General features: G+C 35.5%; 1 protein-coding gene across 1 annotated transcript in view; it reads right to left on the reverse strand.

The window, feature by feature from the left end:
• LOC100025417 (putative DMBT1-like protein) overlaps positions 1 to 27,007 on the reverse strand; it is a gene marked incomplete at its 5' end in the record, with an annotated part of 66,214 nt that overhangs the window by 37,133 nt on the left and 2,074 nt on the right. Inside the window, 4 exons of the mRNA XM_056815483.1 lie at positions 9,205 to 9,234; positions 9,463 to 9,780; positions 22,440 to 22,490; positions 24,938 to 25,016. Of these exons, the coding sequence (XP_056671461.1) occupies positions 9,205 to 9,234; positions 9,463 to 9,780; positions 22,440 to 22,490; positions 24,938 to 25,016 (478 nt within the window). The remainder of the gene's footprint in view (positions 1 to 9,204; positions 9,235 to 9,462; positions 9,781 to 22,439; positions 22,491 to 24,937; positions 25,017 to 27,007) is intronic.

Consider the following 27,007-nt stretch of genomic DNA (forward strand, 5'->3'; position numbering starts at 1 on the left):
CCCACTTCCCACACATCCCTCTCCTGTCTACAGGGCCATACTACTTGAACTTCAGCATTTGAGATATTCCTTTGGATTAACTCATTGCTGCTTCTAGACTTCTTTTTAAAATATAGATGCCCCTAGAAGGTACATATATGTATAAGGGACATATTAAACTCCTAACATAAAATAGCAGAGTTGGAAGAGGCCTCAGCAGCTATCTAAACCAAATCCTATACCATTTTATTGTGAATCTTTGTTTCTTTCCTTTTCTTTCTCTCCCTCCCTCCCTCCCCCCCTCTCTCCTCTCTCTCCCTTCCTCCTTCCCTCCCTCCCTATGTCTGTCTCTGTCTCTGTCTCTGTCTCTGTCTCTGTCTCTCTGTCTCTCTGTCTCTGTCTCTGTCTCTCTCTCTCCCCTCTCAAATCTTCTTGCATCTCTATGGGAGATCTTTCCATTCACATGACAACCATCCAGTCTGAGACTTTTTCACCTAGTCTCTCTCTCCTTGTAATCCATAATTTAGTATTCCAAATTGTTATTATGAAAGGATAGGTCTGACTCTGTCACCCCACAGCTCAAAAACTTTGGTAGCTCAAAAACTTTAGTAATTACCTATTTTCTTTAGATTCATAAATGGGGGACTGACCATTAATACCCCAGTTCTTAAAATATTACTTAGATTTACTGTTCCTGGTGGGCTATACAAAGAAAGCAAAATATTCTTTGGTTCTATTCTAACACGTGGTGGCTTGATGAACCTACTTCTAACTATGAGTGCATGGGGAGCTGGCACTATGTGGTGATGAGGAATCTTCTGGTTGATTGAGGAACTGGAAGGTCTAATAACTAAGGAAACACCAGGCCAAAGCTAAGTTTGAATATTAAAGAATTGATATCCCTTTCTTTTACTTCTCTTTGTGCTTTTCCTGCTTGTTAGAAGGCAAAGCTGTCAAGTAAAGGGAGGAGCTGTAAATTCATTATCTCTAACCTATCCTCCATGTTTTCATGAGTGCATGATGTCTTTAGTTCTTTCATGGTTATTTTCCCCTCAGTTTCCTGATATTAATGGACAAGTATTTTGTAAGGGGAGAATCAGCTGACTTGTGTGATCAGGTGATCCATTAAAGCAGTGTTAAGGACCTACCAGCAACCCACCAGTATCAGTGATCCTAACTGAGAAGTCTATTAGAGGTGTGGTGACCATGGAAGCATCTACACAGAGAGAAGAGGTCTATGGATAAATAGATGAAGAGTGATAGCCAACAGAAGGAAGATGTTCTCTGAAGGTGCCATTTCCCAAGAGTATCTAGTCCAGTGAGCAAAGGAGGACCTTATCTATCATCCAAATCATACCCAGAAATAAACTTAGTGGAGACTCTGTGAAAGGAGAAAATGACTTCCAAAGCAAGAAGTTAGGAGGTAGATCTTGGCCTCTAAACATGTATTTCATTCCCATTATACTTTAAGTCTGAGCCCTGGCTCCCTGGGACCTTCCATGTATGCAAGGGGAGAATGAACTCTGGTTTGGACAGATCGTTTTCAACTATTGTTCTTGCTATACTTTTTCAATATCCCTTTGTAAAAGTTAATAAAGTTCCATTGGTTGATTTATATTAGAGGACATGCTACATGGGAGTTTATGACTAACAGTGCTAGAAATCCCAGCCCCTCTGGGTTACTAAAATCCTGAGGGTTTAATAAATCATTTCCATTTAGGTAACTAAAACTGCTAATCCAATGGGAATTGGGAGATTGAGCCCAGAGGTCATGTTATAAGATAAAATACAAACTCCTCTATTTGGCATTGAAAGCCTTTCACAGTCTAGTTATAGTTTACTTTTCCAGATTGATTTCACTTTAGTATCCCTCATGCAGTATATGTACAAGCTATAATAGTCTACCTTTTATAGCATTTACAACATTCCATTTCCAACCTCTGTGCTCTTTGCACACCCTGAAATCTAGGCAATGGATATTCTTTATCCATAAAGATTTACCTTTGTGGATGATCAAGGCAAATGCCCTAAAGTTATTTTAGATCTTTTCCAGGAGTCTTTGCAATTTCTCTTGGTCTTGATGCAATCAGCACAATATCTAAACAGAACTATCTGGAAGACCTTACCATCACAAGGAATCCTTCTTCCACTTGTATTCTGATGGCACCCCTCCATCAAAATGGCACAATTGGACAACTCCATGATGTACGCAAATAGGATTGGATCTTATATTCTCTATATCTTTCAGTTAATTGTGAACTGATATAGGCTCCACTTCTATACCATGCCAACTGATGTCTGGTTTTAATTCTCAATGGTCATTCCTCTTCCCTTTCTCCTCAACCTTAGGCCTTGAACTGTGCTATTGGGACACTGGTCTCTAATAGGTGAGCATTTGGCTTATCCTGCCTAGATCCAGCTCTCTATGCCTTTTTCTAACAACCTCTCTATACTATGGCTATACTCCGGTCATTATTCTTATCTTTTTTCCTTCCTCCTAATCCTCATTTCAGAATCTTAGACACTATCCCTGCATTGTTGGATTTTGTAGATAAACTTTCAACTTATTTTGACTGCAACTATACCATTTCCTCAAATACCCACCCCTTTCTCCTTTCTAGATCTTTTTATGTGTTGTTTCCCCTATTAAAATGTAAGTATCTTTAGGGCAGAGACCATCTTACTTATTTGATTTGTATCCCCTATATTTAGTACAGTGTCGAGTATATAAGAAATGTGCTGAATAAATCCTCTGTATATTATGTGTCTATTCATCTATCTTCTTGTTTTCTCTTATTAATCTTGATTCTTGCATAGATGACTCATTAGTTTTTTTGTATTCAAGTGAGAAGAGGCATATAGGTCAGTAGTTATAGATGCTTATTGGCTACTTTTTTATTATTAATAAATTCCAATTTCCCCCATGCCTTTGGTATCTTCTCTTCCTTCAGATACTTTGTATATTTGTCTCTCAGCACCCTCTTCTGTATATTTTAGCACCAATATCCTTCATACTTTGTCCAGTAAGGCTGCTTTTTATCTTTGTTCCCTTGAATGCCATTTCCCCCTTTCTTTTAAGCACATCTGAAACTGTGATGTTAGGCTTCAAATGTGGTGATTCCACTGTTCTTGATGGAAAAACAGTTTATTATGATAATTTTGCAAATTATTTCCACTTTTCTTTTTCCTTTGTTTTGATCATCTTTCCATTTTTATACTTAAATGCTCTTAAAATGATTTTATTTAGTTGGATATCTTGCCAAGCTTTCTTTAAATTGGTTTTACAAACTCTATTACTTCTCTCTGCTTTATAATACAATACTTATAATCATCAATCTATTATGACTTGGTTTTGCCTTTGGTAGCTACTTCTTGCAATTTGGTAAATGTCAGATGTTTGCCTATTAAAGGACTTTTTGGCTTTTTTTTTGGGTTTTCTTATTGCAGCAATTTACACTGAACTTCTGGATAAATTCTTATGCCTAGCATGTAGTAAACACCTGCTGTCTTGGTTGGTGTCATTTTTGTTGACCATGTTTCATTTTAATTTTTAATTACTTGTTTGAATATTTCAGGGTTCAGTTGTTTCAATTATTCACAATATATTTTCTAATATTCTTTTTTTCTTTTCCATTTATGACCTTACCTCAATGATTTGATTGTATACAGAAACTTTTCTACCAAGCAGTCTCATGATTTGCCATAGTCTCTAATTTTCCTAACAAGGGACAATGTCTTGAGTATATTTCCAAGGTTTTATTAGGGATTTTTGTCTAGTGGTTTCTTTCCTTTGCTACCTTTTTTTTACTGTATTTAATTTTATTTTTAAAAAAAATTTTTAGCATTGTTCATTTTGCTGCTTTCAAATGAATTTCTTATTGCTGCTCGAGGAAGAAGCTTCATTAGGGGTATTTGCCACAGCTTTCTGGATTGTAAGTTATAGTTCTGGTAATACTTATATGTTAGTTGATTTGGGAGTCAAGAACTTTGGGTTAGAAAACCTGACTTAGATAGGTGGTTTCACCAATTACTAGCTAAAAGATACCACGGGCAGGTCACTGAACCTGAATCTCAGTTTCTTTGCCTATAAAGTGATGAATACAGAAATATTTGATTTCAGAGAACCCAAGTACAACTTAGGTTCTTTCACTATAGTAGAAGAGGCTTGGGAAAAAAAAAAAAAAAGAAGAGGCTTGGACTAGATGATATTAAAGGTCCCTCTCATCTGTAATTCTGAGTATTTTCCCTGAGCTGTTCCCAATGCCTGGAATCCTATCCCTCCTCATTTCTGCTTCCTGGCTTCCCTGACTTCTTTCAAGTCTTAGCTTAAACCACACCTTCTATAGGAAGCCTTTCTTGAACATTATTAATTCTAGTGCCTTCTCTCTGAGATTATCTTCAATTTATATCTTGTTTGGACATCATTGTATACATACTGTCTCCCAAAAGATTGTTAGTTCCTTTATAGCAGGGACTGTCTTTTGCCTTTCTTTATATCCCTCAGCAATTCTACACATAGTAGGTACTTGATAAGAGTTTATTGACTGACTAAATAGATAATCTTATGGCTATATGATTATATGATTAATTCATCCATCCACCCACCCACCCACCCATTCATCCATCCATCCATCCATTCATCCATCCACCTATCCATCCATCCTTTGCTATTTATTATGTCAACTATCTGAAAAACTCAACATTGCAAAGACAAAGAGATGAATTAATATGGCTTATGAAGAAAAAACAACTAGCAAGAGAGATCAGAAACATATACAAACACGCCACACCTTATAGTGAAGAATTTAAATCAGAATTTAAGATCAGTATAAAGTACTACGTAAGGATGGTTAAAGGAAAACTATGACCCAGTCTTTAGGCCATTCAAACTTAATGTGAAAGGCTCATAATGTTTAACGGTCAAACAACAAGTCCATTTGTAACCTCAACAGGATCCTTGTTTCTTTTTTGCTTGCCTAATATGACAAGGACTATCTCTTGAAATGACATTCCCAGCTAATTCATTCTCTTTAATTTTTGCCATGAGCACAGGACAGACTATGAAATTTCCCAAAGTGATAGAGTTAGAAAAATGGCACTGCTTCTTCATGAAGATTTCTGAAATTTCCAAAGGAACATTAGCCTTTGGGCTTAGAGGCATAGTGGTTTTAGGTAGTGGAAATAGAACTAGTCAAAAGACCTAGGTTCTCATCCTGGTACCATTTACTAACCATATGACATTGACTTTGAGTAGCCCATTTACCTTCCTGGAGACTTAATTTCCTTGTCTGTAAGGCAGAGATTATGGTACTTGACTTGCTATTTCCCAAGGGCAGTGTGATGATCCAACCGAATAATGGATTTTAAAGCACTTAAACAATCATAGAGTACTATTTAAATAAAAATATTATTTTATTAGCAACTTTAATTCTCCCCATTTTGGAGAATGCATAAATTTAGGGATGTAGGATCATGGAGTCTAAAGATATTATAAAATGGACATGATAATAACCCCCAAAAGGAGAGTTACAGAAAATAAATGCCAAAATGCAGTAGATTAAGCAAAAGCATTGCCTTACTTTCTGATAAATGGAATGTATGAAAGATTGCACTCCTTTTTTTTTTTTGAGATTAGAGAAACTACTCTAGTGGTTTATAATGTGACCAAATGGAACTGATATCACTTCTATTAGTACTTTAGATCTAGTTCTTTTCTCTGTAATGTCCATTTTAGCTCTTTGTCACAAAATAGTCTCCTAATGGAAAGAGCAAAGCACTTAGTTGAAAGACCTGGGATCAAATCCTAGCTCTGTAACTTATTGGGTGTTTCATGAGAGAAAGTTATTTACTGTTAGTAAGCCTCAGTTTCCTGAAGTGTAAAATTTAAAAAAATAATACTTGTATTATCTACTTTATGGGGTTTATGTGAGGCTCAAATGAGAGATAATATATGCCAAAAATCTTTGCACGCTGTAAAGTGCTGTACAAATTTTATTCTTACCTATTTTTATTCTTATTACTTTATTAATACCTGTAGTGAAAAAAAAGTTGTCTCACCAAATAAATTATATTTCTTGTGGACCAAAAGCGGTTTAGTTTACCTTTTATCACCTGGAATAAAACTAGACTCATAACTGGTTGTTAACAAAAATGTGTTATTCTATTTGTTGATTTATTGGTATCTAAATGTATTTATGTATAACCCAGTAGAGTTGCTTGTCAGTCCTGGGATGGGAGGGAATGAGGAGGGGGAAGAAACATGAATTATATAACATGGAAAAAAATTTAAAAAGATAAAAAGGAAAAAAATATTGCTATCTGTCACTATTGAATGTTCACTATGTCCCTTTACACATTTAAGAGAATACAGGAAAAAAGATAGTCACATTGAGAAGTGTACTTTCTTATAGGTGAAGAAAAGTTGATGGGCTTATAGTTCATATTTGGCAAGAAGCATAGGGGAAGGTGACCTGACCTCAGGGGCAGGGACTATCTTTTGTCTCTTTTTGTATCCTCAGCATTTAGTACAGTGCTTAGTATAATGTAGGTGCTTAATAAATGTTTATTGAATTGAACTGAATTGAAGCTTGTCCTCTGATACATACCATCTGAGAGATGCTGGGCAAATTATTTAATGTCTTAGTGTACCAAGCAACTTTCTAAGTCTATAGGTTGTATAATAGATGCAGATCTAAATTGATAGAGAGGGTTACTTCACTGAGAATTCCCTTCAAAGATGAAATTTTAGATCTGAGTCAAAAGGGAAAAAGAAGTATACTTAACTCAAAGTCTTTCCATAAAGACCAGGAAACTGAAATCCTTTATAACAACCCTCTTGTTCAGAATATTCTATCCCTTTGATATTACATAAATCAGACTATCTCATCCAAGGGACTATTTGGTCAAATTAAGTCATGTCTTAAAAAGCTAAATTGTAGGAAATATTTAGGAAAATATTACAGAACTATCTCTACATATAATATACATTACCATAAATATGCCAAAGGTCAGGTTGTATTTAAGCACCCAGATCTTTGGCATTGTGAAGAAAAAGTCTACATTATATGCCCTATGAGTCTTTAATCTCTCACTATATGTTGTTCAGTTGTTTTGGTTGTCTGGCTCTTTGTGATGCCATTTGGGGTTTTCTTAACCAATATTCTGTAGTGGTTCGCCATGTCCTTCTCCAGCTCATTTTATAGATGAGGAAATTGAGACAGTGTTATTTGACTCTTTCAGGGTCACACAGGTAGTAAGTGTCAGCTCAGATTTGAAGTCAGTAAGATGAGTCTTCCTGACTACAGGCCAGTGCACTATGGTGCTATCTAGCAGCTCTGTGAACTCACTAAAAATGTCCATTTTACAAATGGAGAAACTGAAGCAAACAACATTTGAGTGACTTGCCTAGAGTCATATATGTAGTAAGGGTCTGAGACCAGATTTCAACTTAAGTCTTTTTAATGTGAATAATTACTGTTATTTGAATAAGAATGTCATAAAAAGTGGCAAAGTAGTTGCTCATTTGTATTGATAAAGGGATTTTTTCCTTGGGGATTCCCTAAAGCAATTAAATCACAGGTCTTCCTCCACTGAAAATAATTAATTGTACATATATAGAGAAAGTTAACCCCAACTCCTTCTACAATTATGAAAGGATAAATTGCCAGCATTTATATAGTGCTTATTATATGCCAGGCATTGTGCTAAGCACTTTATCAATGTTATCTCATTTGTTCCTGTCAACAACCCTGGGAGGTAGATGCTATTATCATCTCCATTTTACAAATTGAGAAATTGAGGCAAACAGCAGTTAAGTGACTTGCGTAGAGTCATATATGTAGTAAGGGTCTGAGACAAGATTTAAACTTAAGTCTTCTTGATGTGAAGAATTATTTTGTCATTTGAATAGGAATGTCATTAAATATCAATTTTATTTGTGAAAATAATGCTTTTGGAAATAAATACCCCAAAGTTAAGAACTTTACCAAAGAAAGTTATCTGCTGATGTACTTATTGAATGAACATTAATAAAGAGGGTATGGAATTTGATAGTTCAGTAGGGAGTAATATCATAAATTGAGAAAAATAATTTCCATGTTGGATTAAAAAAATTTAGTTTCATGGAAAAAGAACTTTAAAATATCAGTACAACTTGAAGAACTATCAGATAATATTTTCCCTATCATTTTTCAACCCCAGACTCACTATATAGTGTGTATGTTATTCATATCCACATATTTGACAGATATTTCATTTTCATATATTTTATATCAATATTTTAATATTAATGAAATATTTATGACTACTCATTTACTGATGTAATTTTATATTTGGTGTAGTTGTTTTTCTCATGGACTAATGGCTTTTAAAATATGTTGATCTACCAGTGAATGGTTGTGACATATTGTCTGATGGAATATTAGCACTGTAAAGATAGATTGTTTTTTCTTACATTTAGCTTGGTTATTTATTGTATTTCATATATTTTGCTATTTTAAAATATTTGCTCAACAATGTCATCATATCTATGGAATTCTCTTGCCTTGTCTAGTAATCTTGTCAAAAAAGAGACATCAGATTAGTTTGGCAGGATCTATTCTCCATGAAATCATTCTGGCTCCTACTGCTCACCTTGTCCCTTTCTAAATACTCACATACCATCCCTTTAATAATATGCTCTTTTACTTTGCCAGAAATTGAATTCAAGCTCAATTAAGTATACTCAAGGGACTACTTAATAGAATGAGGTAATGTCTCTACAGTCAAATTCTAAGCAATATATATGAAAAAATATTTTAAAAATATCTATCAACTTAATCTCTGGGAGAATGTTAACAACTTGCATGTTTTCCATTTTCAGGTTTTGAAGTACTTTCACAAACATCATTTCATAAATCCTCATGACAACATTGTGAAAAAGAGAGAGTAGCTATCCCCACCTTAACAATGGAGAATCAGAAACTTAAAAGACCAATGGATTTGCTCAAGAACACATAGTTAATAGGTGGTAATGTTAAGCTCCAAATCCAGTTCTCTTGTCTCTGTATTTGGTATCCTGTTTACCATGCCTGCTGACTTTTGAGAAAAGACACATCCAGAGATTTGTCATTGTGCTTACACAGCTTCAGCAAATTCATATTTATGTGTACATACATGTATACTTGCATAGTGCCTTCCCTTTAAATCATTTTGATTAAAAGAGAATTTAAACATCTCTCATCTTACCTGTTGCTAGATTACCAGAGGAATGGTCACCTGTCATGTAAAGAAAAACAGAATATTAACATGAATCAACCAAAGATCATTTAACCAATATGCATTGATTGTTATGTGAAGAAAGTCAACAGATCAATGTGTTTCACTTTGAAAGAATGTGTATTAGTTACATATTCTGTTGTTCTGCTGTCTTTAGTATGTCATCATTTTTGGACTACATTTATTTGAGAAAATGAGAAATTGTCCCCAGAGAAGAAAGAAACGAACCTGAGCAGATGACCCCAGCATCTTCCTGGTGCCCACAGTTGTGTGCATCCCAGCCCACGTGATGGCACTGGCCCAGATGACTCTCATTCCCTATACATTGCACATTGTCCAGTAGGATTTTTCCTGAGCCTGCTCCAAAGTGGGCCCCTCTCACGGCTGAAATGGACTGACCACATTGCAACTGTCGACACACCACATCAGCCCCATTCTTGTCCCAGAGGTCATCACACACAGTCCCCCAGATTCCTTGATTGTGAACTTCCACACGTCCAGAACATCTTCCAGGCCCATTCACGAGTCTCACTTCTATCCAGTCATCTAAGGAAATATAATGGTGGAAATTCATGTATTTTCTCTAATATTAAACTTTTTCTGGTCCTCTCTCTCAGGTGGTTTGAGGCATATCTCATATTTTTTCTCAATTTCCAGCAATGAGTACACCAGTTTTATAAGTTTGAGCACCAGAAGATTATTCTACCCCGGTTCAAAATCTTTTCTTTCTGTTTGCCTGAGAAAATAGGCACTTTTCTTTGGAGCAACATTCATGGCTCAAGTCTTTTACCCTTTCATACAAGAGATGTGAAAAGGATGAAATTCAGAAATACAGTGGCAGAATGATGACATGAATAATGAGAAATGAATGCTCCCCCTCAGAGGCTACAACATTCACAAATCCCTTCTTTGGGTTTGGTGCAAATATCATTATTTCCATGTAAAAGATGAGCTATTGAGTTTCAGAGATATGAGATGATCTCCTCAAGATTATCCAGCAAGTTACAACTCAGGATAATACTTCACCATAGTACTACTTATTCTAAATTCAACACTTGTGAAATTTGATGAACATTAACTCTGGATATACATAAAAATTTTTTAGAAAGAAGACATTGATTACATTGAAGAAATCCTCAGGGAACCCTACAGAAAACTCATTCCAGCATTCAAGATGATAGCTTTCCTGCCCATTAGGACCTTTCCATCTAATTAAAAGGTTACAGGGACTAAAAATAACAAAAATATGGTAAAATCTATTAGCAGAGAAAATGGGAAAAATTATTTTAAAATTCATTTTTCTGAATGATTTTTCCTACAATATAACATGCCATGTTGGCAATTAAACAGTTTCTTGTTGGTCTTTCTCAAACACCTAGATACTAGAACTCATTATTTGCTCTACTCTTTCCCTTACCTCCCAATAGTTTCAAGGTAGTTTTAGGCAGCAGCTTGGGTAAAAAACTTCAGTTCAGTTCTAGAAATGCCTCCCCAGTATCACAATGGCTTGCCTGTTGGCATGTCTGCTAGTTGAACATTCTCAGGCTCTTACACATAGGAAGGGCTTAATCAATGTTCCACAATTAATTAGAAAATTAGAAATCACAAAAATTATTAAACTTTAAAAAGCTCTGGCTTAATGTCTTAACTATCAGTTTTTGACTTGTCTCCCTCAAATAGAAAAGCAAGAAGCTTTCCTGTGGCAGCACAACTGAGTAATTTTAGATAGAATCCTCATAACCTTAAAATATTTACTCTGTCTACATTGTCCATGTGAGTTCTTTAAACATCTGTACACTCCCACCATGCAAGGAACTACTAAGTACAATGAGGTAATGCCTTGAATAGCCAAATCTTTATTTACATTTGAGAGGAAGAATTCAGGAATTTCTCCAACCTGGGAAAGTCTTTTTTAGGAAAAATCCAGATGGCTAGAATCATGTAGAATAAACATTCAAAACAATGGCTGAACTTTTTAGCTTGCATCCAGCTGTTTTCCTGCTTTAACTACTCTCCATGAAGATATAGCATAAACACTGTCATATATACAAAATGCTATTTGAGAGTCCCTTTTCTGTATTAAGAGGAGGCATAACTTTCAGATAAAGGGAAGAGATAATGACACTGTATTCTGCCTTCATCAACCTCTGTCTGGGGTACTATATTTAGTTCCAGGCATTGCAGTTTAAAAAGATTTATAGACTAGAAAGAGTCTAGAGGGAACCAAGATGGCAGAGTAGAAGCAGAGAGCTCAAAACTACCATGAGAATCTTCTCCAAGCAATCTTAAAATAATTCCATAAAACAAACACAGCAGTGAAAGAATCAGCAGAGTGAAGCAACTTTCATAAAGAGAAGAACTTGAAGGGTAGACTGAGAGTATCCAGGGCACTGGGGTAAGAGGGGAGCATAGTTAACAGGAGGCTATAGCAAGGAGCAAGGAGCAAGCCAATCGCAAGCACCTCCTTAACTCCATATCTACTGTTTCATGTTCTGAACTTGGGCCCAAGACAACATCCAGACCCTGAGACTCTTTTTGGGCCAATAGCAGTGCATCCCAATGCACTCCCCCATAAAGTTCCAAGTAAACCTGTGGTGAGGGCCATGACTTTTAGTTTGGGGCAGTCTGTGCTGCTTAGCCTGATCTGTGGTGGCTCAGAGTATGGCCAGGAATCCCAGACCAGGATTGTGGTAAGGACCTGAATCCCAGCTTGGGGCAGTTGGTAGACCCAGAGCTGGGTTCTGATACCCCACAGGGGAAGTCCCTAGGGTTCTGGCACATGGGAGCCTGGCTGGCCCTTGCCAAAGTTCAAGGCAGAGGATCAGGGCAGGGAAGTCTTAGTATGCTATGTGGGGTGCCTAAAGGGATATGCCCACAGTGATACCAAAAACCCACACCAAGACTGAGGCTAGAATTTGAGCCATCAGCAGACTCAAGGGGTGATGGAATCAGCAGTGGGAAGTGGCTCTTGAAGCTCTGAGACTACAAGATATCACACTACATTGGAAGAACTGAAACTTGCTAAATCCTAGAAATAAGACTAAGGGTAGCATCAAGGAAGGACAGAAGTTTAAGAGAGTTCTCTATCCTCCTAGAAAAGAGAACCTACCTTTAAAATAAAAATGAAAGTCAAGAAAAAGGCTGGGAAAATGAGCAAGCATCAAAAAAAAATACCTAAGCATAGAAAAAATTTATGGCAACAAAGAGCAAGGAATAGACACAGAAGGGGACAGTGAAAACAAAGCAAACACAAACAAAGCTCCAAAGAAAAATATGAATTTGACTCAGATTTTTGAAGAGCTCAAAAAGGATTTAAAAATCAATTTAGAGAGGCAGGGGAAATATGGGGAAGAGAGATGAAAGCAATGCAAGAAGAAATGGGTTAAATTTTTAAAAGGCTCAAAATTTTGCTCATAGAAGAAAATAATTCCTTAAAATCAGATTTGGGCAACTAGAAGCTAGTGACTTCATGGGATACCAAGAAATAATAAAACAAAATCAGAGGATGAAAAAACAGAAAAAAACATGAACTACTTTATTGAAAAAAACAACTAACATGGAAAATAGATCAAGGAGAGACAAGAATTATTGGACTATCCAAAAGACATGATAAAAAAAAAAAGCACCTAGAGAAGAGCAACTAGTATGGTTAAGGGCTTTGAGTTCATGTCCTGATTGACTCAAGGAACCAATAATATTTAGCTTAAAGATGAGAGAACCCAGAAGGAACATTAAAGTTGTGTTAAAGCAGTTGAAGAACTATCATGGGAGAAGGGACTAAACTCATTCTATTTTGCTCCCACAATAGATCTTGAGGAGTGATGGATAGAAGTCCTACAGAAGACAGTTTAGGTGCAATACCAGAAAAAAAAGTTCTCCTAACCAGTTTTTGTTGGTATTCAGTCATTTTAGCCATGATTGACACTTTATGATTCCATATGGGTTTTTCTTGGCAAAGATACTGGAGTGTTTTGCCATTTCCTTCTCCAGATTATTTTATGGATGAAGAACCTGAGGTAAACAGAGTTAAATGACTTATTCAGGGTCACACAGTTAGTGTCTCAGGTCACATTTGAATTCAGATCTTCACGACTTGAGCCTTGCTATCCACTGCACTACCTAGGTGCCCAATCCTATTGATTATACATGTCCAAATAGGATATGAGTTATCTCTGGAAGTGGGCAGTTCCCCTTCTTAGGAAAGCTTCAAGCAGAAGCTAGACAAACACCTGTTGGGCATTTTCTAATGAATATTCCTTTTGGATATATTTTGGACTAACTGGATGATGAGATCCCTTTCAACTATCAAACTCTATGATTTTTTACTAATAGTTTCTCTGCTCATTCTGAACATTTTTCTTGCTTGGCACTGTCTACTAAGAGAAATTATTAAACATTCATTTCTAAAAAGAGCTTTGGGCTTGGAGTCAGGAAACCTTAAGTTTAAATCCTTCCTCAGCTGTATACTCCTAAGAAAATCATGTTGAAAAATTATATTTGTACATCTGTTTACTTAACTGTAAATTGGGTGTAATGGTAGTATCTACCTCAAAGGTTGTTGTGAAGATCAAATGTATCTTAATATGTATCTTAAATAATTAATTACAAACATAAGACATAAATGTATAACTAATTATAATTGATTAAATAACACATTACAAATAATGCATTTTAAAAGCTTTGAATCTCGAGAATGCTATATACATGTGAGAATTAGCCATTTTCTATAAGCTGATGATGGCTTTGCCTGTTATTTTTATTTGGTCAATTTTGAACATTATTCCCTGGTTACAAAAATCATTTTCTATTCCTCCCTCCCCTAACCCCTCCCCTCCCTTCCCATAGCTGATGCACAATTCCACTAGGTATTACATGTGTCTTTGATCACAATGATGGTTTTGCCTTTTAAGAACCCAGTTTCACTTCCATGCCCTAAAGAAGTACTGGCATAGACTTTAATTTTATGGAAGGGTTTTTTGTTTATTTGTTAGTTTTTCACTTTGTAAACTTTAGTCATTAGTGAGTTTTGTAGGGACTTATTTTTAAGAAATTTCAGAGTCATATAATTTATACAAGTCAAATAGTCATGAAAAATTTTCTGTGGATGTTGTATGCTTCCTTTTTTGTTTTTCTAAAATGATAGTCTTCCCTTTGTATTAATAACTATTTATATAGTGCTTTAAGTTTGTAATACATATTGTATCTTATCTCATTTTGTCTTTGCTACAGCCCTGTGATAAAGGGGCTATTATTATATCCACTTTATGGATGAAGAAATAGAAGATGAGAGATGCCGAGTAACTTGCCCAAGGTTACACAGCTAGTAAGTGTCTGAGGCAGATTTACACTCATCTTTTCTTTACTCCAGATAGCTAGATGGCACAGTAGATAGAGTGCTGGGCCTAGAGACAGAAAAATTAATCTTTGTAATATCAAATCTGGCCACTGACACTGGGCAAATCATTTTGCCCTATTTGCCTCAGTTTCCTGATCTGTGAAGTGAGCTGCTGATGGAAATGGCAAACCATCCCAGTGTCTTTGCCAAGAAAATGCCAGAAGGGGTCACAAAAATTGGATATGACTGAAAATGGCTAAACAACTATGATATTTTTGTCCACCAAATAAGTCAATATATCACTGGAGGAAATGAATTCCATTCACATTGACATCCTTACTATAAGTGAAACTACAAAATGTAGGGAAGTTGAAGCTCAATGAGATTTCTCCCAGAAAGGCAAATAAAGAGAGGCAAATAAAGAAAGGCAAATAAAATTGTCGAATGTATTTCTTAACACTCACATCCAATAAGATAAAGAGGTCAAAAGAGAACAGAAACCAACTTAGCTAGGAAATTCTTAATCTCCTTGACAAAGGGAAGGTTGTGGGAGTCAAGGGCTTACAGGAATTTAGAGAGGAGTTTTTTTTAAATTAATTTTTATTTTTTATTAATAATTATCATATTATCATTATATTTATATATTATAATAATTATATATTATAATAATATATAATGATAATTATTATTATATATTATATATAATAATTATTATTATTAATTAATTAAGATTGGCAGTCCCAAGAGCATTTAAAGAGAAAACTGAAAGCAGAACAAACAAATTGAGAGTGAAACAAATCTGTCAACATTTTTTAATAAATTATTTCTTAGCCAATGATTTTGACTCAGTTATTCCCTGACATTTTTAATAAGGAAGAAGAAATTATATTACTTCCTTTTTCATACTCACACCCGCACACATCTACACATTAAATTCCAACTAATCAAAGTTCTAGCCATTTTTTAACCCTTATCTTCCATCTAGAATCAGTACTCTGTATTGGTTCCAAGGCAGAAGAGCAATAAGGGTTAGGCAATGAGGGTTGTTAATTGCCCAGGGTCACACAGGAAGTATCTACAGTCATATTTGAACCTAGGACCTTCCATCTCTAAGTGGCTTTCTAACCCCTGAGCTTCCTCCCCCTTAAAAAAAACACACCCTTGCCCTACATCTTAGAGTCAATACTGTATATTGGTTTCAAAGAGGAAGAACATACCAAACTTGATATTTCATCTTCTCTCTTCACAGATTTTCACACATTGACCCCCATATCTGGAACAGTTTACTAGCTCCACCCTTTAGAATACTTATTTTCCTTCAAAGCTAAGCTCAAAGATCATCTCTCCTTTTTAAAGTTTCCCCAGACCTACAATCCTAGTTTGTAGTGAATTCTTCTTATTACATTTACTTATATATGTTCATGTTGTATTATTCTAGCAGTATTCCTTCAGGCAAGAACTGTGCCATTTTCATCTTTACATCTCTGCTTCTCATCACTGTGCTTTAGGTGCTTAATTTACTTATTTTTATAGACTGAATAGATCTATATATATAGATAGATCTATTCAGTCTATAAAGCATATATATATACATATATATACATATATGTATATATATATATATGCTTGCCAAAGGTGTTTGCTACTAGCATGGAAGAAGTTCTAAATAGATTCCAAATGGAAGGGAGATTCCTTTAGGATGGTGAGACTTCCCAGCTATTTCTCTTTGAAAGACACATTGTATTGATTGATTAAACTGAAGTTCCCAATAGAACTTTCCATGCTATCCTTAGTCAAAACAAATGGATCTAGCAGTCTAGCTTGCTCAAGAAAAAAAGCAAGTGGGTAAGGAAGACATATTGCCTAGCTTGCAATATGCAGCGGGATGGGAAACAATCAATTAGTCCATAGTACACCTCTCTTGGACACTGTATTTGGATAAACAGGTGGGCCCAGAACTGAGGAGTAGAAGAAAACCAACATGAATTGTATTCAAGAAATTGAATAGTAGCTTCAATGATACTGCCCTGGTTCTGTTATAAAACTCTTTTTTTTTTTACATTGAAATTCTGCTATTGATGTCTCATGGCATTGTATAATGGCATTTCATAATCTGTGAAGCCTCAGAATTATGAGCAACCAAAAGGACAATAAAGAAATGCATGGTGGGTGTAAATGGGCTACAGTGATGGCTTGCATGAAAGAAATGGGATAAAAACATCATCAAAGAAGTTTGTGATTAAAAAAGAAATTATGCTGATCATGTAGCAAAGAACAAGGAATAACAATGTGAAATGTGAAAAGTATACTTGTGCCACAAGGTGTTAAACCTGGCATTGGATCAGGTGGTAATTGATCCTTTACTTTTGAAGTGGACCAATGACATCACAGGATGATGCAGATTTATAGAAGGAGTAGAACAAAAATCACATGAGATGAGAAAATATGGAAGAGGGCAAGAGGAATTTGTGGAAGAATAATTGACATTGAAGAGTTCATGGCTTCTTCAAAATATTGAAGTTTATCATCTCCAACATATGATGGCTCTTTTGATTAAAAAGTCAGAATAATCGTTGCTTAGAAAATACCCATAGTCTTGTAGCACTCAGTCATTCAGTTATGAAAATAATATTTCAAGAAAGATGATATTGATGACAAAAAAGTTTTTTTCATGAAAATGAAGTAAGTTGAAAATATGACCAATCTCAGCCCCAGAGAATAGATAATTAAAAACATTTCCTTCCTTTATTGTAGCAAGGCAAAGGGACTATGGATGCACTGATTATCAGATACTTTGAAACATCACTTTGCTTTGCTTCTTCCTGCTTTTTAATAAGGGAAAGTTTTATAGGAGGAGGAATGCAAAAATAATACTGGTGTAAAAAAAGTATACATTTATTCATCCAAAAAGCATTTATTAAATACCTGCTATATGCACTAGAGTTACAAGGACAAAAATCAAATAGTCCCTTTCCTCAAGATGCTTATATTCTGATATGAAGGGATGGGGTAGAGGAAGATATCATATATATATATGGATAAATAAATATGTAGTAACATTTTTGGAGGGAATTTGGATAAAACTTTTCTATGAGATGGCACTTGAGCTGACGTTTAAAGGAAATTAAGGATTCTAGGAGTTAGAGGTGAGGAGGACAAGCAGGTCAGCTTGGGTGTATGAAGGACTAATAATGTACATTAGAAAGTCTGGAAAAAGGTAGACTGGAGCAAGATTGTGAAGATCTTTTAAAGCCAGAGACATTTGTATTTCATCTTAGAGACAATAAAAGTGTTTGGAGCCTCCTGAACAGGTGAATGACATGATCAAATCTGTGTGTTAGATTCATCTTTTTCATAACTGTCTGGAAGATGGTTTGGAGAGCAAAGAAACCAGAGGCAGGAGGCCAATTAGGTAGTTGCTGAGAAAGTCCAGGTGAGAGTCAATGAGGGTTTCTCTCTAGGGTAGTGACCTAGCAGTAGAAGTGCTCAATTCATTTAACTTTTTAAAGTATCCCATACCTTTTAGACCAAAGTTATAAAAAAAAGTTATATTTTTACAATGAATTTTTTATAGAACTACTTAATCTATAGAATGGGTTAAAAGTTTCACTCTGTTTTATTTACAAAAACAAACAAAAAATCATGTAGAATCCATAATGCATTACAAATCTATTTCACCACAACTACAATTTAGACAACTTAATTTTGAATATTCCTACTCTTGGATCATAAGTAAGGGCCTGAAGTTTTTCAATTTTTTTGTCTAATTTACTTTTTTTTGTCTGGTTCATAAATAAGTAGAAATCCTACATTCCTTACTCCACCCTAGACTTGGGAGAAAGTTTGAGACCTGAGTGATCTGTCTCTGACTTCAAGTCTATTTTCTTTGTTAATAGGGTAATGTAAAGGGCTATCAAATTATCCCCACAGCTGTATTTTGTACTTGGTTGATGTGATAGTGAATAAGCCCAAACTTTTTACCTGCCTTTTATCACTGGACACAGAATAACTTTCCTTGTATAATTGTGGTGTGTCCCTAAGATCATTTCCAAGTCCTTTTATTCAAGCTAATTTAATCCTTAACCAAAGAACCATTTTTGTGCCAATAGGAGGAGAATGGTGTAGTGAAAATCATATGGAATTTGTTCACATCCTGACTCATACCTGTTGCCTAACTTTGAGTGTTCAACTTTCTGAACTTCATTTGTAAAATTAAGGGATTGGTCTAGATGACTTCTAAAGTGATTTTTAACAATTTTCTATTATCCTATGAACTGTGAGTAATTGACCCAAATTCAAAACTGCTACCAATATGTAATTTAAACTGTATTCATGGAAGAAATTCAGCATGTTGTACTCTCATGAGAACACTCATGAGCCAATCAAGAAGCCCAAATAATCATTTCTAACTTCCCTAATTTTGGCCTCATCCAACTATTACCAAATACTTCAATCCTGTAATTAACTATAATTTCTGAGCCTGTCATTTAAAACCCTCCACAATCTAGTTCCAATCTACTCTTCTAGACTTACTCTGAGATCTTCATATAGTCTTTGTTCTGTCCAGACTTTTCTAAGACTAATCACTGTTCCCTTAATGATCCATTTCTCATGTTTCCACCTCTGTATAGGTTGTTCTCTTTCACCAAAGTCTTGCATTTACCTCCCTGTGGACCAATTGTGTTCCCCTCCCTCCACAATACAATAAATGTAAACTTCTTGAGGGCAAGAGCTCTTGCCTTTTTGTCTTCATATCTTCAGAGCCTTGCAGATCATAAAAGCTTAAATGGTGTTTGTTGATTAGAAATCTCTTCTTCACTTATAAGAAACTCCAATATGACCTGCTATAATCTTTTAAAGCCAAAGGCTCAGAGGACTAGCAAGGAGTTAGGGAATTCCCAGGAACTTTTAGGAAATGAAATGCATTCATTTCAACTAGAATGACAAAATGCTATTTGTTGGTATAGGGTTTTAGAACAGGAAAGGGGGCTTCTGGCCTTTTAGGAGTAACTTGTGAACCCCCTATTTCCCAGCTATCTAGTTAGCATCCTTGTAGGAGACCAGAAACCCTGCCCAGGAAATTTTAACTCTTCATTTTGGGATCTGTCTTGAGCAACTCACTGTCTCCTCATTGGTTACTGCCTCACCTGACTCCCTGTTTCAGGCAAATCCTAGCTATTTCACTTCATTATCTCTCTATCTATGACCTTCCTTGTTTTCTTTCTGACTCTTAAAAGACCTTGTTCTCAGTTTTATCTATTATTTTCTAGAATCTTGATTCTTTTTTCTCTTTCTTGGTTTCTTCTCCACCTTTCAAGTATTTACAAGTCTCTCCTGTTCTTGTGGGTGGGAAAACACTCCAGTTGATTCTAACCCCAAGTCTTGTTTACTTTCTGTTAATACAAAATTTCTTAAATTCATGGACTCCACCCATTGCCTTTATTTTGTTGTTACTTCCTTCTTTCTTAATCTCTTGCAATTTGGCTTCCATTAACACTGTGAAGGAAATGCATTTCTGAAGTTACCAAAGATTTGATTACCCAAGTCCAAAGGTCTTTTCTCCCTGCCCAACCTGTTCTTTACCCTCTTCTCCATCACTGGCTGCTCACTCTTTTCTTCTTTTTGGCTTCAGGATGTCATACTATGCCAACCTTTCCAACTGGCTGCTTTCTCCTTTATTTTTCCTCCTAAATGTGGAAATTTCTAGCTACCAGTTAGGTTGAGCAGGGTTGCCATGTGGTATAGTGGATAGAGTGCCAGACTTGGAGTCAGGAAAACTCATCTTCCTGAGTTCAAACCTGGCCTCAGACACTTACTAGCTCGCTAACCCTGGGTAAATCACTTTAACCTATTTTCCTCAATTTCTCCATCTGTAAAATGAAGTGGAGAAGGAAATGGCAAACCATTCCAGTATCTTTGCCAAGAAAACCCCAAATGGAGTGAGGAATGACTGAAAAATGACTGAACAACAATAACAACATCATCTGTGCCCTTCTGTTCTTGTTTATATACTTTCTTGGAGAAACCTTCCATCACCATGACTTCAATTATTTCAGTCTCTTTGCTAATGACTTAAATATTTGTCTCTAGTTTGTGTCATCTCACATTTTCATTTCGTATTTCTCAGTTCCTATTTGACATTTACACTTGAATGTCCCACTTTCACCTCAAGTTTGAATATAAAAAAAAGTTTCTTTCCCCACAAATAGCTTCTCTTTCCAACTGACTTGTGTCATTCTCTTATTATCATTCTCTTATTCTTTAGAATTTATGAAATATTTTCTTCACATTAATCCTACTATCCTCATTTTTACAGATGATGAAAGTGAATTCCAGAGATTTGACAATACTTGTGGCAAAGCAGATTGAGTGCTGGTCAAAAATCAAAGAGATCTGGGTTTAAATCAGAACTCAGAAACTTACTATCGCTGTGGCCATTGACAATCTCCTTTTGGAGCCTCAGCTCACTCATCTATAAAATGAGGATAGTCGATCGATATCACTTCCCTCACAGGGTTGTTGTGAAGCTCAAATGAGATCATGTGTTTAAAATGCTTTTCAAACCCTAAAGTGCTGTAGAAATATCAGTTATTATTGTGATTAGTAAATGGAAAGGTCAGGACTCTTTCCACTAGAGAAATTACAAGCGCAGAAATGAAACATATTGACCTGAGCAGACAAATTCTGACATCTTCTCAGTGCCTAGTTTTCTTCCATCTATTCTGTATATAGCTAAAATATATTTGTCATTTTCACATTGTTTCACCCCATTCCGATGTAGGCTCCTTGAGGGCATAGCCTATTTTTGCCTTTCTTTGCATCTCTAGTGCTTGTCACACAATAGATAATAAATGCCAGTGGAATAACCATTTGATGAAACTGTCTCAGGTGGTTCTGTTCTCCATATATTGTCCGGAAGGATTTTTACTGACACTGCTCCAAACTGAGTCTGTTTGGGACTGAAACATACCGTCTACACTCCAGTTGCCTTGATTCTATGTCAGCTCCATTCATGTCTCTGAAATTGTCCTGCTCAGTCCCCCTCACTACTCAGGAGAGAACTTGGACATGTCCTGAACACCTTCCTAAGCCATTTGCAAGCCTCACTGCTATCTAGTGGGCAACATAAATGGCTATAAAGTATGTATTTTCCCATGGCATTTAGCCATCATAGGTCTTCACCTAATGGGTTATTTGACCTGCTTGGCATTTTTTCAGTGTCCTGAATTTAAAAGCACCTGTCATGGTACTGATGGCTTAAGGGAACTGAGGTGATCATTTCCACTCTTCTCAAATTTCATAATGTTCTCATGTCAAATAATGGATTCATTACTGAATGATCTGTGCTAATGGTAGATTAAGTACATTGCCAAAATGCATGAAGCAACCTGGCAGAGGATTTAGGAGTCAGTTATTCCCATCATCCCACTGAAACACTGGATTGAACTCAGCAATTCAGTCCATTTATTCAGGAACCTATCTGAAAATGATCAAGCTATCCATCACCTGGATTTGACCTGAAGAGCTATCATAATGATGTCACTATATGGGTATAACTAATAAGATTTTTTTTTCAATAATCTGACCCTTTCTCAAAGTTTTTCAAACTCCCTCAATTTTTTTTTTCCACTTCCAGTCTTCCTTGCCCTATGACCCCAGTCAATAACTTCCCTGATCTTCAGCTGGCTCATTTTAAAAATTTAAAAATTTGGACATCATGACTCTTGGGGTCCCTTTCAGTTCTGTGATACTATAAAATATAATTCACCTCATTCTTAGGGCAACCTTCTAGTTGGCAAACTTTCTAGTGTTTTAAGATAGCATGACTTAGTTAATATTAGTCACTTATTCCAGCTGAATTATTTCATACCTGATAAATGAATCGTGGGCTCCATGGCTATGACTGCTGGGGATTCAGCAACTAAAAGAAAATCAAAATTGGTCACACTATTAGACATTATTTCCAAAGTCTAATATTACTTTATTAACATTGATAAAAGATAGAAATAAAAGTTAAAGACATCACATAGAGTAAAAATGAAGACATTTTATGGAAAAAAAGGAAAACTTCTTTCAAGACCTAAAATCAGAATCTCTCTAAGTTAGAAGGAATTTTAGAGGCTTGTCCTATATATGAAGAGTAATCAAAAGACACCAACGAAGCAGACAATGTGCTAACATATTAGGGGCACAACTACAACAGTTAGACAAATTTACCTTAAATTCTATAAGGAGGATCCAGCATGTTCACAGATAAATAAATCCATGATACATACACATAAAAATAAAATCATTTCAGGGTGGAGAGTTTCTCCAATATTTTGGGAAATTAGAAAAGTCCTATTGAAAGGAGGTAGAATGTGAGCAGAGGCTCGAAGGGAGATAGATATTCTAAAGTGAATAGGAAAAGTTAGTAAACATGGGGGACAGTTTATGCTAAAGTATAAAATCGAATGACAGAATGTAACTTTGAGGAAATAGCATGTTGGCTCATTAAGCTGGTGTGTAGAATACATGGAAGTGAGTAATGCGCAATCCATTTGGAAAGAGAGTCTGTATAGCAAATGGGTTTAAGTTCCACCTTTGACAAATGCTAGCTGTGTGACCTTAGACAAAGTAACTTCTTGGTGCCTGAGGCAACTAAGACTATAAATGGCAGAAGAGGCAGTTGTTTCTTTGACTATAAGGATGAAGTCACAGATATACACCCCACAACTATTTCTCTTCCCCACAAAAAAAGATATGCTGAAGCCAGATTTTCTTTAAATGCTAAACAAAGGAGTTTCTATTTTATTTTAGAGGCAATAGAGGACCATTGATGCATCTTGAGGAAGGGATTGAAAGACAGGGTTAGACTATGACTTTAGAAATATCAATTTGGGCAGCTATGTGGAGAATAGATTAGGAAGGGAAGAAAAAGGCTTGAGAGCAGGATCACAAATTTGGTTATAGCAATAGTTCAGGTGATGAGAGCCAAAGGTATTATGGTTATAGTATGAATGTCAAGAAAGATTTGGTTATAAAGAATGATGACGAGGTAGAATCAATATGATTGAACAACTGATTGATTATTAAGATGAATGACTGTGAAGAGTTAATCTGGGTGAATGGAACAATGGTGGTATTTACAGAAATAGGCAAGGTAAGAAAAGGGGTGAGTTGAGGGGAAAGATGAGTTCTGTTCCAGTAGAGATGCCAAATAGGCAATTAGAAATGTGGGATTGGAGTATAGGCAAGAAATATAGACTAGTTATGTTATTTGGGCATCCTCTGCATAGAGGAGAGAGTTATATCCAAGGAAGCTGATGCATCTTATATGAAACTTCTTATATATTCCCCACCCACAGCCCCATTAAAAAGTAAGTTCCATGAAGGCAGGGATTATTGTTGCTTTTTCCTTAATGTATCTAGTGCTTAGCAAATGTCTGGTACTTAACAGGCACATTACAAACGTTTGTTGATTAATTCTCACAATTGTCCTGAAGGAAGGAATTTATTATTATCATTTTACACATTAAGGAATATGGGGGTCAGAGAGATTAAGCATTTAGCATTTTGCCTGCCATATAGTAAGCCTTAGTAAATGTTTGTTGACTGAATGATGGAGCAGGGTCTTACAATGGCAAGTGTTAAAGGTGATACTTGAATTAGATCTTCCTATTCCTGTATCCCTCACCATTTATGCTATACTACCATTCACTATAAATAAAGAAAATCATAGGTCTTTTTTGGAATCTAAAGTTTTCTAGAAATAGGAGTATGTAGATGAAGGCAAATCCTAATTTTATAAAAGTTTGTTGTTCATAGAATTATCATGATGAGAATACAGGTTAATGCTAATAATGGACAGATCTTTATTTTGCCTTGTTTCTCATTTCGTTTCTCTTTTTCTTCTCTGCACCACATGAGTACCTTCACTGGCTACCCTCTACTTCCCATTTTCAGCTTCCTTTTTGGGTGTTGTCTTCCTTTTTTAGATTGTAAGCTCCTTGAGGGCAAGGGATGGTTTTTCTTTTTCATATTTGTGTCCCCAGCACTTAGCACAAAACCTGGCACATGGTAGGTATTTAATAAATGTTTATTGATTTACTGAATGATTAATTATTCAGATGGATGAGAGTATTTTAAAACAAATTGGATGGGCATGTCTGGAACTACTATGGCAGTACAGTAATATAACTATTCTAACATTTGAATTCAAATACGATTATGGTGTTTTTTTTTTCCTTCGAAGCAATGAATGATTATGGTCAATACTATGCTTCCCATTCTGCTTCTATTTATATAAATTTGATGTATCTTATTTGATACACTTAAGTATGTCTAGCATACCAAATGTCAAGATAAGTTGAATATACATTTTCATACCTATTTGTGATGGTTGTTCCATGGATGGAGATGAAGAAGTTGATATTTCAGTAGCTACAATCAATGAAAGAAAAACCACCTGTTATCAACAAATAATACTACTAATCTCCAAAAAGACAAACCTCATAAATGATCAAAAGAGATAGCAAGTATTCCAAATGGATTTTTGACTTTTTTTTTGAGGCACTGTAATGACTTGTTCAAAGTCTTTTAGCTACTTAGTGAAAAAGAAGGGACCTGAACCCAGGTGTCCAGATTCCCAGGCCAGTACCCTTTCCACTTCATCAAGCTACTTAAATAGTCAATCATTGAGTCAACCTCAACCAAAATCTTTTGCAAAAGTGCCACCATTAGAACATGGGGATCATGCTTAGCCTCAGTGAAGAACTAGAAAAATGTAACTCTATATTTCATTGCTAAGTGGGGTAAAATATTGCATACACTGTTAGAATTAATTAACCTACTATTCACTGAAATTCCCTTATCCTAACTACATTCCACCCCATTCCATTTTTAAAAAATGTAAAAACCAAAGAATTTAATAACAGAACCAAAAAAAAAAAAGAATAAAATTCACCCAGAACAAAAGGTAAATTATTTCAAGGGAATTTTTTAAATAGTACCAAAGTTTAAACTATACTATAAAGAAGCAATAACCCTGTTGTTTTGAAGAACAAAGAGAGAATTTGAACAACGCAATGGATCAGATATACAACATAGAGAAGTAACCCATTCCATTTTTAACTGACCCCTTTTTCATTAAAAACAAAACTTGTTTGTTACAAGAGATGACTTGCTGGGTATGTCGGGAAATATATTCAGAAATGATTCGGATATTAAAAAAGACATCAATTTAGCTCACATTGAAAACAATTTCATCTAAAGTTTAAACATATCCTTTCCTTCAGTCAGCCACCAAGTAAGGCTACTTTAGACCTTCCATTAATAACGTAGGGAGAAAAAAAAGCACAATGGAAATGTTTAGGACCACAAATATGGGAACGTCTATGAGAACCCACAAAGTAAAGAAAAGAGACATCTTAGTTGGGAAGAGACATTGAGGATACTTGGAATCCAAGTCGTGGCAAGGGAACTTCCTTCAATGAAATTTTCTACTTTGTACTTCTGGAGAGAGATTATGCCCAAGATTTTCCTATTAGTTGTGATTCTTTGCAAGCACTTCAGATACAAATCTGAGAGGAGAGGATAATAAAAATATATTCTCTGGCAAGGTAAAGTGCTTTCTGTTGCTTTTACTGGGTTTTTTTTTTTTTTTGGTTCTGAACAAATATTTTATTGCTTCACTTCTATTGCCAGTATTTGTTTACATACTTGGATAATGATCATCTAGACCTGAGTTACCTTCACAACTTCCCAGGATTATGAAGTGGAAAGCAAAGCAATGAAACAAAGATTATTGTTGAAAATTCCTATGGTATGGACCCGAGTCTGTAAGAGTCTAGAGCTATTTTGAAACATGACCTTCAGTTGTAGAGTTATTCAATAGATTTGATTTAATTTTAGTAGACTAAGATCCTTGTATTAGCAGCACTCTGTTCAACATAGATTATTCTAGCAACAAGGAAAACTTGATTCTAAAAACCATCATAATTATGTATTGCTGTGATGTTATATAATTATGAGAACTACTCAGTTACTAGATAACTGAACAATATCTGGCATTTACATATCATTTTGAAAAGTGTTCTACAAATATTATCTATCTCATTTGATCCTCACAAGTATCCAGGGAGATAGGTGCTATTATCCTTATTTTACAAATGAGGAAACTCCAGGAGATAGAGAGAGGTTAAGGGATTTACTCAGGATCACATAGCTTGTAAGTGTTTGAGGTTGGATTTGAACTCAAGTCTTCTGGACTGTAAATTTTAAATTAATATCCAAAATACTCCAAGTATTATAAAGTTTAGTAAAATTCATTTGAAGTAAAAAGCCCGAGTAAAACCAACTTTCCCAGCCACACACTTGGAAAAAGAGAGAGAGAGGAGTTACCAAAATTTATATGCAAACATGAATAAGCAATGTGGTGGAGTAGGGAAAGGAATTCTG

This window comes from Monodelphis domestica, chromosome 1 (genome assembly GCF_027887165.1).
Source record: "Monodelphis domestica isolate mMonDom1 chromosome 1, mMonDom1.pri, whole genome shotgun sequence".
NCBI lineage: Eukaryota > Metazoa > Chordata > Mammalia > Didelphimorphia > Didelphidae > Monodelphis > Monodelphis domestica.